Source organism: Spermophilus citellus, assembly GCF_964194105.1.
Source record: "Spermophilus citellus genome assembly, chromosome: 4".
NCBI classification, from domain to species: domain Eukaryota; kingdom Metazoa; phylum Chordata; class Mammalia; order Rodentia; family Sciuridae; genus Spermophilus; species Spermophilus citellus.
In genome coordinates this window covers 145,907,238-145,920,737 of record NC_138185.1, presented here as the reverse complement: position 1 = coordinate 145,920,737, position 13,500 = coordinate 145,907,238, and the positions used below count along the sequence as shown (strand labels likewise).

The window sequence follows — 13,500 nt, the reverse complement described above, 5'->3', positions numbered from 1 at the left end:
AGAGAAGCTGGTGGCCCTGGGTTCTAAAATGAAATTTTTCCATAACAAGGCAGGTTGTTGGAGAAATAAAGAAATTTGGAAAAGCAATGTTCGTGTGCAGGGGTAAGGGAGTAAGGGGGGGATCAAAAATAATCATTTAGGAATGGAAGGCTAATTTTGTGTTAAACAAAATAAGAACTCAAGGAATAGGTCTTCTCAATAAATTAGAGTGATCTATCAAATATAAATTAATCTAGCTTTTTTATGACTGTTTCTACTGTGCAGATAAGAGCATTATTGAAAACCAATAGACTGGAGTCTAGGACATCTGACATCTGACATCTGGCTAGTCATTTAATCACACTGAATTGTTTCTCTACCTTTAGAATGAAGTGATTAGATGAGTTCATTTCAAAGGTCTTTCCCACTTCTATACAATTTTGATAATCCTTTTACTTCAATATGTGTCCATGTTCCCTCTTTGAAGATATGTGTACCCAAGCCCTGAGTGACTGACAAATTTTAAATCTTCAATAGGAACAATGACAAACTTTATGGGGACTTGGCCCGTGAAGAACTCCTAGGAGCTCAACAAAACCTCCAGTATTTCCTGAGAAGGGAGAGAAACTAAATACTGATCTTTTCCTCCAAACAGGTTCTCCTAGACCATCGGATTCCTTCAGCAATAATATATAATATGCCAGATGTCTACAAAAAAAGAGTGAAACTTTCTTGACTTACTTAAATATTCAGTTTTTTATAACTAGATTCCCATCAAGTATAAGCTGGCAAAGAAGTATTATTAAGAAGTATAAGCTGGCAAAGAAGTATTATTAAATGCAATTTCCCAGACTGGAGATGTAACTCAGTGGTGGAATGTTGCCTAACATGCATGAGACTCTGGGTTCAATCCCAGCATTGGAAAAAAAAAGGTAATTTCCCTCTATATATATTTGTGGGAGCTATGATTCTGTTTGTATGAGAACAATTTTGTTGGTACTTTTAGAAATACATACATAAACTTATTTTGTGAGCTTTGTCTATATGCTTTGAACTGTTTTAGCCAAGTAATATATATCTAGACACTGCAGAGAAATACCCTGAACTCCTGAACTTTAATTTTACATTTATGAACAGCTACAAATGTTAAAACTAGGTAAGTAAAATGTTGCCTGGAGGATAAAGGCATTATTTTGATCAGTTGCTTTCTAATGTTTTTTTAGGAGATATCTCACTGGTCAGTGGGCTAAACCAGCATTGTCCAACTATCCACTCTTTCCCACCATACCTCAGGGTCACATCTAGTCACTCATATGCTTACATTTTTAACTTTTCTTCACATCAGCAATTATTCTCCCTATAGCTAGATATTCTATTATTTTTCAAACCTCCAGTGAAAATATACATAAACAGTATTTAAAAATCTAAGCATATTCCACTCAGGTATTCACATCCATCAACACATATTGTTTTACACCATGACAGGCAACTACACAAAGATGTACACTGTTCCACCAGTGCTTCCTTTGATCACGGTTTTATCCTCCTTGTTTCTTCCCTGGGGATCTTTCTTATTCCTTCTCCTGTCATTCCTTTTATTCTCTAATTCCCTTTTAAGTTCACCTTACTTTTCCTTTCTGTAGATCCTCTTCTACCTGTTCTTAAAACATGCTATTGATTCCAATACCACCACTCATAGTCCCATATTTTGGCTTATAATTATCCCATTTCAGAATGATTAAAGACCATTATTAATAGATAAAATTATATGTTTATAAATGTAATTTTTGGGTCTTTAGGCTTAAAAGTTCATGTAGTTTGGGGTTTTCTTATTTAAAAAACTTACACTCTAAAACAAATACCTTTTCAGCAGTATTAACCTAACAGTGAAGTGAATTTCTAACTTACAAAATAATTCAAACACTTCCATTATTTTTAGTTGCTTTATAATTGCTTTTATAAACTGAAAGGCCACTTTCGTGATGGGAATCCTAGAGTATTTGGTTTGTATGTTGTGTCTGAGTTTAATGGAATAAAACATTTGATTTTAAGCAGTCAACATGATTCTTCAACTTTATTTCTCAAACAATACAAAATTGAACTTAATAAGTCACCAAACACATTCTGCTCAGCAGAGTAGGGAAAATCAGAACGAATCCTTCCAGCAATGGTATCTTACTCTACAATGTTTCTGAGGTTTCATTTCCCTCTCAGAATCCTTTTTCCTCAAGCCCCCGTGGTCCCAGTGATTGAAATATGGATGGGAACTCCAAGGAAAGTAGTATGAATGAACTGAAAGTGTTAAGCATAGCTTTTAAATGTACATAATACAATGAGAAAATGCTAGAAAGAAAATTCAGGAGAATATCTAGGTGGGAGAAGATAGAATACAATGCAGAAATTGAGAGGCCACAAAAATAATTGTGTATTGCAGAAATAGGAAAGAAAGCAAATCAATTTGTTTCCATATGTCATATTCTTACTAAAAGATTCTCTCTTCTTATTCCATTGCACCTTACTGCCTCCATTTCTTTGACAAGTTAGTGTATCTCTCTTAATATCCCCACTGCAACATCACTAACTTTCTTCACTCTTAACTTGATGAAAGTACTGGAACATCCATTTTCCTTCTATTTATTTCATTATAACCAGATGTTATTCAGAATGGCCAACCCTGGTCAAAGTAAAGCAGAGGAGAGATTTTTCCAGTGGAAGTTCCAAGAAGGTTTAAGAAGTTTAAACAAAACCCTTAACTTATTTAACTATATGTACTCACTAGATAATCTTGACTATGAAAAATGGGATTTTGTAAAAGGAAGTATTAGAATCCTTTATTCAGTTTGTCCTCTTCTGAGTCAATCCTGGTTTTCAAGCATTTTTTGATAAACCATTCATTCCTTCATCTTCCCTTGCCATTGGATGTGTTTGAAAAAAATTAACATGAATATAATATAATAATTGAAAAACATTTCAAAATCTAAAAGCAGACTTTAAAACTCTTAAATAATCAAAAGCAATTACCATTATCTGAAAAGTTGGACTATGAAATTTGTTTACCTTTATTATACTTAATATATTAAAGCAGTCTTCCTGATGCTATTGTAAATTCTTCTGTCAATAATTAGTTTAATAGATGTATTACAGTTCATCAAGTGAATATATTATAACATACTTAAACCTAGTGTTTGGTATTTAAATTGATTCAAGCTTTTACCACTATCAATAAAGTACAATGCACATTTTTGTCTTGAAGACGTCATCTATATAAATAGAATTCCAGAAGAAATAGTTTTGCACTAAATAAGTATGGATCAAGATTCGTGATAACTGATTTCAAAATTTTCTTCAAGGTTTGAAATCAGTCTCTATCTCCTCCAACAATGTATGAAAGTGCCTATTTCACTGAGTCTTTGACAGTCTTGATAATAATAATTGTAAGGTTTTTTCTAATTTAATAAGAAAATAATAGTATTACATTTTATCATATTTCTTTGATTTATAAGATACACATAAAAACATATGAACAAATGTACTATATATGTGCATATATGTATATATTTATAGCTTACATTTTTCAATTATTTCTTTGCATCATCATTCACACATTTATTTATTAGATATTTTTATGTTCTCCTGAATGGTTTTAACTCTTTTTCATACTGTGAAGATCCAACCTTCTGTCTCTTTATGGAATTCAAATTTAAGTACAAAATGATTCATGAGTTGGTTTCAGGTACATTATTCAGGTATAGGCAGAAGTCAGTTTTTAGAAATGTCTTAGCTATTATTATGCAATTATGTTCTAATGTATAATTTTTATTTAAATTTATCATTATTATATTTTTAAATGTGTTTATTTTTTAATTTTTGAAAAGCATTTTTATGTGTTCATATACAATCTTCCAATTATTTGGGACTCTATATTCATTAATGTTTATTTTCAAACTATTCTTTTCTTTTCCCTGAATTCCTTGAGTTTGTTTTATGCATTTTTCCAACCTCTTTGTTTTTCTCCTCCTTCAGTACTGGGAACTGAATTCAGGAGGATTCTACTTCTGAGCTACATATGCAGCCATTTTTATTTTTTATTTTGACACAGGGTCTTGATAAATTTCCAAGGTCGGCTTCAAATTTGTAATCCTTCTGCTTCAACTTCCAGAGTTGCTAGAATTACAGGCTAAACAACCACATATGGCTTCTTTCCAGCTCCTTAAATTAACTGAGAATTTATGAATTTGAACAAATACGAGCATTAACAACAATAAATTTGCTCTAAGTGCAGTCTTGTCCGTGCTACATAAATCTTTTATACCTTGGGTTCCCATTATTTTGTAAATGGTCTACTATCAACTAAATAAAAATTTTGTTAGTAATCAAATCAAAATTATCAACTTTTAAAACATTATTTTTAGTGCCTCTAAGTTGATTCCTTCTTTTCTTTCAGGTCATTTCATTGTCTTCCCTTCTTTCTGATTCAATGGACCAAGTAAATGCCTCTGTGATAACTGAATTTGTGTTACTAGGACTGGCACAATCCTTGGGTATGCAGTTTTTCCTTCTTCTTGTCTTTTCTTTATTTTACATGGGAATTATTCTGGGAAACCTCTTCATTGTGTTCACAGTGATTTTTGATCCTCACTTACACTCCCCCATGTATATATTTCTAGCCAACCTATCACTCATTGACTTAGGCCTTTCATCTACCACAGTTCCTAGGATGATCTCTGATCTTTTCACTGACTATAAAGTCATTTCCTTCCAAGATTGCATGATACAGATGTTCTTTATCCATGTTACGGGGGGAGTGGAGATGGTGCTGCTCATAGCCATGGCATATGACAGATACACAGCCATCTGCAAGCCTCTCCATTACCTAACCATTATGAACTCCAAAACATGCACACTTTTGGTAATAGCTGCTTGGGTCACTGGAGTGATTCATGCTGTGTCTCAGTTTGTTTTTGTCATAAATTTACCCTTCTGTGGCCCCAATAATGTGGGGAGCTTTTATTGTGATTTGCCTAGGGTTATTAAACTTGCATGCATGGACACTTATAGACTAGAATTTGTAGTCACTGCCAACAGTGGCTTTATATCTATGGGCACCTTCTTTTTCTTAATTATTTCCTACATCTTTATTCTGGTCACTGTCCAACAACATTCTTCAAATGATTTATCCAAAGCCTTCTTCACCTTGTCAGCTCACATCACTGTAGTAGTGATGTTTTTTGTTCCATGCATGTTTCTCTATGTGTGGCCTTTCCCCACTAGGTCATTGGATAATTTTTTTGCTATTGTGGACTTTGTTGTCACCCCTGTCTTAAATCCTGTCATCTACACTTTAAGAAATAAAGATATGAAATTGGCAATGAGAAGGCTGAGTAGACGGGTTTCAAGTTCTAGGGAGAGGACATAGTACCTTTCCTTGACAAGAGCACAGGATGAATATCACAGACTATCAAGATCCCCATTGTAAATAATAGCACTATGGAATGCATACATTTTTTTTTATTTCCTTTAAAACTCTTGGGAAGTTTGTAGAACAGAAACTATTAAAATCAAAGAATTTTATTTCAGATGGAGTTGTAACAACTTTTTTAATCATTTAAAAAACTAAGTGTTATATATTTCCATCTAACCTGCATAAATATAGTCATTGTAGTTACCAGCAATGACTATATTTAGTTTTCATATGGTTATTTTATGTCTTTGTATAAATGCTTATACTTATACATGATTTAACTTCATCAGCATCTTTTACTAATAATAGGCATCACTGGCCATTAATACATATTTCTCATGGAAATTATGTGGATCCAATGGATAATCTATGGGTTTATATAAACCAAGACATTTTTAAAAATAATATCTTACTTTTATCATTTTTATTTGTTCTAATTAGTTATACATGACAGCAGAATGCACTTTAACACAGTGTACACATATGGAGCACAACTTTTCACTCCTCTGACAGTACATGATCCAGAGTCACAAGTTGTGAGATACATACATGTATCTACAGTACTAATGTCCATCTCATTCCATCATCCTTCCAGCCTTCACACCCCTCCCCTCACTCACTCTCCTCTGCCCAATTCAAAGTTCCTCCATTCTTCTCTGTTCCCTGACCCCATTATGGATCACCATCCACTTATCAGAGAAAACATTCACCCTTTGGTTTTATGGGATTAGTTTATTTCACTTAGCATGATATTCTCCCACTTCAACCATTTACCAGAAAATGCCATAATTTCATTTTTCTTTAAGGCTGAGTCATATTCTATTTTGTATATATACCCACTTTCTTTATCCATTCATCTGTTAAAGGGCATCTAGTTTGGTTCCATAGTTTGACTATTGTGAATTGAGCTGCTATAAACATTGATGTGGCCATGTCACTGTAGTATGCTGATTTTAAGTCCTTTGGTTATAAACTGAGGAGTGAGATAGCTGGGCCAAATGATGGTTCCATCCCAAGTTTTCCAAGGAATCACCATACTGCTTTCCATATTGGTTTCACCAGTTTTCAGTCCCACCAGCAATGTCTGAATGTACCTTTTTCCCCACAGACTCGCCAACACTTATTTTTGCTTGTGTTAACCAATAAATACTTAAATTGAGGGAGAAATGATTCCTAGATAAATAAGAAGATAAACACTATGTTACAACTCTTAGTTATTCTCTGCAATTTGATTTTCAATGTATTTTGTAAAATGTTTTTAGAATAGACTAGAACCATGCATGATGCAAAATTTGTGAATGTTTCACATTTTTATCAGTACAAGTCTATTCTATTACCCTTAAATTATTTGATTTGAAAAAAAAAAAAACTCTTCGATTCTACAAGTCTTTGTAGGAACTTATTTCTAGAGGAAAAATACCACACTTAGATCTCAAAAGCTTACTAATTGTGCCTACTCTTAAGCTAGGTTGTTTAAGACAGATAAGGTATTTGACATCTTTAAGACTAAATCTGGAGGGGACCCGAGATGGTGGGCTAGAGAAACGCTGCATTCTGTGTTGACCTGGACCTGGAATTCAAAAAGTGGGAATACTGTTTCTCTGTGAGTGACTAGAGGACCCCCCAAAAGCTGCTTCCATGCAGGAAACATGGCTGCTATGCCACTCAGGTCTCCAGGTCTCAGCGTCAGCACAAGACTCCCAGCCACTCATCCACACAGGTCCTCTGGTGCCTAAGTAGGACCACCACCATCAGAACCAGCACAGGGACTGCTGGCCACCCACCCACATAGTATTCCCAGCCGCTGCCCACATCCAGGAACCCCAGCCACCACTCACGTGTGGACCCCAGTCTACCAACATGGGGGGTCCTCTGGTTGCTTCCAACTTGGGACATTGAACTACTGCCACAGTCCCCTATACACAGTAGCCTGCACCTGGGGACACTGCACTGGGTCCAGTGACTCTCACCAGTCACAATACTGCAGGCCACAGAGCTGCATCTCTGAACACACCACTCAACCCCTCAGCCCAGCCCCCACCCCCACCCCACACCCCATCACTAAAAGAAGCTGCCTCCATCTTGGGACACCTTTGTCACCATTTTTAACTGGGGCAACACCCAGCTTGGAACACTGGCTGGGGCTTGTAAGCATTATAAGGTACTGAAAGTTCTCAACTTCCCTCCTCCCAGGCAGCCTCTCACCTGGCACAGCACCTGTGGCTATGCAGCCAGTCTGTAGCTCAGAAAGCTAGGTGACAAAACTGTCATCTGAGCTGCCCAATATAAAACAGCTCTCCATGACGGGTGTGCAGCTCCCAGACTCAGCCCATAAGACCTCTGGAGAGAAATGTTCCTGATTGGGAAGTAGAAAGGGAGGGGAAGAGTGAGATACAGTTTAGAGACTAAATTGGAGACCAGGAATTACAAGATCTACAGGTAATGTAAGGAGAAAAGACCAAGCGCCCACATCACAAGAGCAGGCCCCAAAGGAGATCCTTAGGCCAACCCTCTTACCCTAATAACCTTCACCATCCTTAGGGTAGAGATACTAACTAACAACTGACAACCCCTCCTATGGATGAGAAGGGAAGCTGTAAAGATAGTGATATCCAACAGAAACAATCCTTCTATCTTCCTTAGATATTCTCTCTCTCTCTCTCTCTCTCTCTCTCTCTCTCTCTCTCTCTCTCTCTCTCTCTCTTCTCCTGCTATCACTTCTATCTTCCTTAGATATATTTTTCTCTCTCTCTTCTCCTGCCATCATATCCCCAATATTTGTAAAACATTTCATGAATTAGGCTACTGAGGACTGGGATATATGAATAGTATATTACAGTGGTGTTGTGTTGCAAGCCATCCATGATCTGTGTGTGTGAGCCGTGAGCATTTGAGTATACAAGGGCACTGGTCTGGTATTGGGTGCTAATTGGGCTGTGAGACAAAAGAGTGCCTTTCCTCTGGTTCTGCCTGTGATCTCACACAGCACCTGAGATAGGTATGACTAGCCAAGATGTCAACCAATCTCTTGCCCACAAGACATCACAAAGACTTCACCTTCAAAACCCGATTCCCTGCCTCATTTGGTGAAGAACATTCCATCAACCCTCCTTTGTGTGAGCCCCCCCTATAAAATAAAAAGAATCCAGGTTCATGTTCTCTCCTTCCAGTGCTGCTCAGCATGGAACTGACCCTTGGGGTTACCAAGCAGTCCTGCTCTTCACCTTAGAAACTCATTTTCATGTGTTGCATGGTTTCTTCACCATTTTCTTAGTTATTGATACAGTCAGCTCCTTTGAACCCAGCTCACCTCACCAGCCCAGCCAGCTGGCAACAGTGTTGAATATTCTTTTATCTCCTATTCTAACATTTTTTAACTTATCTTAATATATGTTTGTTTATTTTCTGTATTCTACTGTCTTCCCATTTCCTTATCTCCCCCTAATCATCTGTCTCTTCTTCTGCTACTAACCAACTTCTTTAGATTCCTCTTTCATGCTTTCTAAAATCTAATAACTCTATATCCTCATTTTTACCCCCTCAACATCTCATCCTACACCTTACCCCCAGTTCTTTGTCCACCAGTGGAAACTGTAGACCCTTTTACAAACCTACTGTTTATATTGTAGATAATAATTGAAATTAACCATTTCAGTTTATTGTAATAAAACTGTAACATCTTAATAGCAGCTATTTGGTTTAGGCTGTATATTGTTTGTATTGGGATCTATTCATATTGTTCTCTCCCTAAAGGAGAGGTATTGGAAACCTGCAGGAACACTATAAAAATCGTAACACCTCAGAACAAAAGTGTTAGAAAGGAAGACACAAACAACATGAAAAAAAACCAAGGGAAGAAAATACCCCCAACAAACCAAGATATTACATTATTAGAATCCATGGCCAGAAAAAAACAGAAGAAATGACAGAGATGGCATTTAGGATGCACATAATTAAAATGTTCTCTGAAATGATAATATAAGACAGCAAATACAGGCAGTGAAATATCATTTCAATAAAGAGCTGCATAAGCAAATACAGGAAGCAAAAGATTACTTTAATAAGGAGATAGAAGTTCTGAAAAAAAACAGAAACCCTTGAAATAAAAGAAACAAGAAACCAAATTAAAAGTTCAATAGAAAGCATCACCAACAGATTAGATCACTTGGAATACAGAACCTCAGACAATGAAGACAATATATATAGTCTTGAAAAGAATACTAAGCACACAGTGAAGATGGTAAGTAACAATGAGCAGAACATTCAAGAATTATAGGATAACATAAAATGACCAAATTTAAGGGTCATTAGGATCGAGGAAGGCATAGAGTTCCAAACCAAAGGAATGAAAAAATATTAGAAAAATTACCAAACATAAAGAATTAATTGGAAAATCAAATACAAGAGGCTTACAGGACATGACATGTACAAAATCACAACAGATCTACATCAAGTCACATTACAATGAAAATGCCTCACATATAGAATAAGGAGAGAATTTTAAAAGCCATAAGAGAAAGGAATCAGAATACATATGGGGGGAAAATAAGTATAATTCATCACATCAATAGACTTAAAGATAAAATTCATATGATCACCTTGATTGATGCAGAAAAAGCATTTGACAAAATACAACAAATCTTCATGTTCAAAACACTAGAAAAACTATAAATAATAGGAACATATCCCACTGTAAAAGCTATGTATGCTAAGCCTCAGGCCAACATCATTCTAAATAGAGAAAAATTGAAAGCATTTCCTCTAATAACTGGAACAAGACAGAGATGCCCTCTTTCATCACTTCTATTTAACATAGTTCTTGATACTCTAGCCAGAGCAATTAGACAGAAGAAAGAAATTAAAGGCATAAAAATAGGAAAAAAAATCTCAAGTTATCACTATTTGCCAATGATATGTATGATTCTATACATAGAAGACAAAAAAATTCCACCAGAAAACTTCCATAAATAATAAATAAATTCAGTAAAGTAGCCTGATATAAAATCAATACTCATAAGACAAAGGCATTTCTGTACATCAATGATAAATCCTCTGAAAGAGAAACTAGGAAAACTACCCAATTTACAATAGCCTCAAAAACATAAAATAAAATACTTGGGAATCAACTTTAAAAAGAGGTGAAAGACCTCTACAATGAAAATTACAAAAATCTAAAGAAAGAAATTAAAGAAGAGCTTAGAAGATGGAAAAATCTATCTTATTCTTGGATAGGCAGAATTAATATTGTCAAAATGACCATACAACCAAAATCACTATTCAGTGATTTTATGCAATTCCAATCAAAATCCCAATGACATTCCACATAGAAATAGAAAAGGCAGTCATGAAATTCATCTGGAAAAAGAAGAGACTCACAACAGCTAAAGCAATCCTTATCAAGAAGAGTGAAGCAAGTGGCATCATTATACCAGAACTTAAACTATACTACAGAACAATAGTAACAAAAACAGCATTGTATGGCACCAAAATAGACTTGTAGACCAATGGTACAGAATAGAGGACCCAGAGACAAATCCACATAATTACAGTTATCTTATATTAGAGAAAGGCACCATATTCTCATATTTTGGAGAAAAGATAGCCTCTTCAACAAATAGTGCTGGGAAAAATTGAAATCCATATACAACAAAATGAAATTAAGCCCCTTTATCTCAACTATGCAAAAAACCCAATGAAAAGTAGATCGAGGTCCTAGGAATTAAACCAGAGACCCTGTGCCTAATAGAAGAAAAGTAGGCCAAAATATCCATCATGTCAGATTAGGCCCTGACTTTCTTAATAAGACTCCTATTAAACAAAATCAAGAATCAAGAAATGGGATGGATTCAAACTAAAAAGCTTCTTCTCAACAAAAGAAACAACCAGTGAGGTGAATAGAGATCCTACTTTTTGGGAACAAATTTTTAGCACACACACATCAGGTAGAGCACTAATCTCTAGGATATATAAAGAACCCAAAAATATTAACACCAAAAAAACAAATAACCCAATCAATAAATAGGCCAAGGAAATGAACAGACACTTCTCAGAAGATGATATACAATTAATCAACAAATATATGATCTCTAGCAATTAGAGAAATGCAAACCAAAACTTCTCTAAGATTTCATCTCACTGCAGTCAGAATGGCAGCTATTAAGAATACAAATAATTGGAACAAGACAGGGATGCCCTCTATCACCACTTTTATTCAATATAGTTCTCGAAACACTGGCCAGAGCAATTAGACAGACAAAAGAAATTAAAGGCATAAAAATAGGAAAAGAAGAACTTAAATTATCACTATTTGCAGATGACATGATTCTATACCTAGAAGACCCAAAAGGGTCTACAAAGAAACTACTAGAACTAATAAATGAATTCAGCAAAGTGGCAATAAAATCAACACGCATAAATCAAAGGCATTTCTGTATATCAGCGACAAAACTTCTGAAACGGAAATGAGGAAAAACACTCCATTCACAATATCCTCAAAAAAAAATAAAATACTTGGGAATCAACCTAACAAAAGAGGTGAAAGATTTATACAATGAAAACTACAGAACTCTAAAGAGAGAAGTAGAAGAAGATCTTAGAAGATGGAAAAATATACCCTGTTCATGGATAGGCAGAACTAACATTATCAAAATGGCGATATTACCAAAAGTTCTCTATAGGTTTAATGCAATGCCAATCAAAATCCCAATGGCATTTCTTGTAGAAATAGATAAAGTAATCATGAAATTCATATGGAAAAATAAAAGACCCAGAATAGCAAAAGCAATTCTAAGCAGGAAGTGTGAATCAGGCAGTATAGCGATACCAGATTTCAAACTATATTACAGAGCAATAGTGACAAAAACAGCATGGTACTGGTACCAAAACAGGCGGGTGGACCAATGGTATAGAATAGAGGACACAGAGACTAATCCACAAAGTTACAACTATCTTATATTTGATAAAGGGGCTAAAAGAATGCAATGGAGGAAGGATAGCATCTTCAACAAATGGTGTTGGGAAAACTGGAAATCCATATGCAACAAAATGAAACTGAATCCCTTTCTCTCACCATGCACAAAAGTTAACTCAAAATGGATCAAGGAGCTTGATATCAAATCAGAGACTCTGCGTTTGATAGAAGAAAAAGTTGGCTCCGATCTACATATTGTGGGGTCGGGCTCCAAATTCCTTAATAGGACACCCATAGCACAATAGTTAATAACAAGAATCAACAAATGGGACTTACTTAAACTAAAAAGTTTTTTCTCAGCAAGAGAAACAATAAGAGAGGTAAATAGGGAGCCTACATCCTGGGAACAAATTTTTACTCCTCACACTGCAGATAGAGCCCAAATATCCAGAGTATACAAAGAACTCAAAAAATTAGACAATAAGATAAGAAATAACCCAATCAACAAATGGGCCAAGGACCTGAACAGACACTTCTCAGAGGAGGATATACAATCAATCAACAAGTACATGAAAAAATGCTCACCATCTCTAGCAGTCAGAGAAATGCAAATCAAAACCACCCTAAGATATCATCTCACTCCAGTAAGATTGGCAGCCACTATGAAGTCAAACAACAACAAGTGCTGGCGAGGATGTGGAGAAAAGGGTACACTTGTACATTGCTGGTGGGACTGCAAATTGGTGCGGCCAATTTGGAAAGCAGTTTGGAGATTCCTGGGAAAGCTGGGAATGGAACCACCATTTGACCCTGCTATTGCCCTTCTCAGACTATTCCCTGAAGACCTTAAAAGAGCATGCTACAGGGATACTGCCACATCGATGTTCATAGCAGCACAATTCACAATAGCTAGACTGTGGAACCAACCCAGATGCCATTCAATAGATGAATGGATAAAAACATGTGGCATCTATACACAATGGAGTACTATGCAGCAATAAAAAATGACAAAATCATAGAATTTGCAGGGAAATGGATGGCACTAGAGCAGATTATGCTTAGTGAAGCTAGCCAATCCCTAAAAAACAAATACCAAATGTCTTCTTTGATATAATGAGAGCAACTATGAACAGAGCAGGGAGGAAGAGCA

At 35.7% G+C, this 13,500-nt stretch overlaps 1 protein-coding gene across 1 annotated transcript; it reads left to right on the top strand.

Annotated features, from left to right (window-relative positions):
• Window positions 1-4,456: 4,456 nt before the first annotated feature.
• On the top strand, window positions 4,457-5,395 carry LOC308646198 (olfactory receptor 4F6-like; the record flags this gene model as incomplete). Its single annotated transcript, XM_081288865.1, has 1 exon — window positions 4,457-5,395. One exon carries the CDS (start codon window positions 4,457-4,459, stop codon window positions 5,393-5,395), a length of 939 nt encoding a protein of 312 aa, XP_081144991.1.
• Between the last annotated feature and the right edge of the window lie 8,105 nt (window positions 5,396-13,500).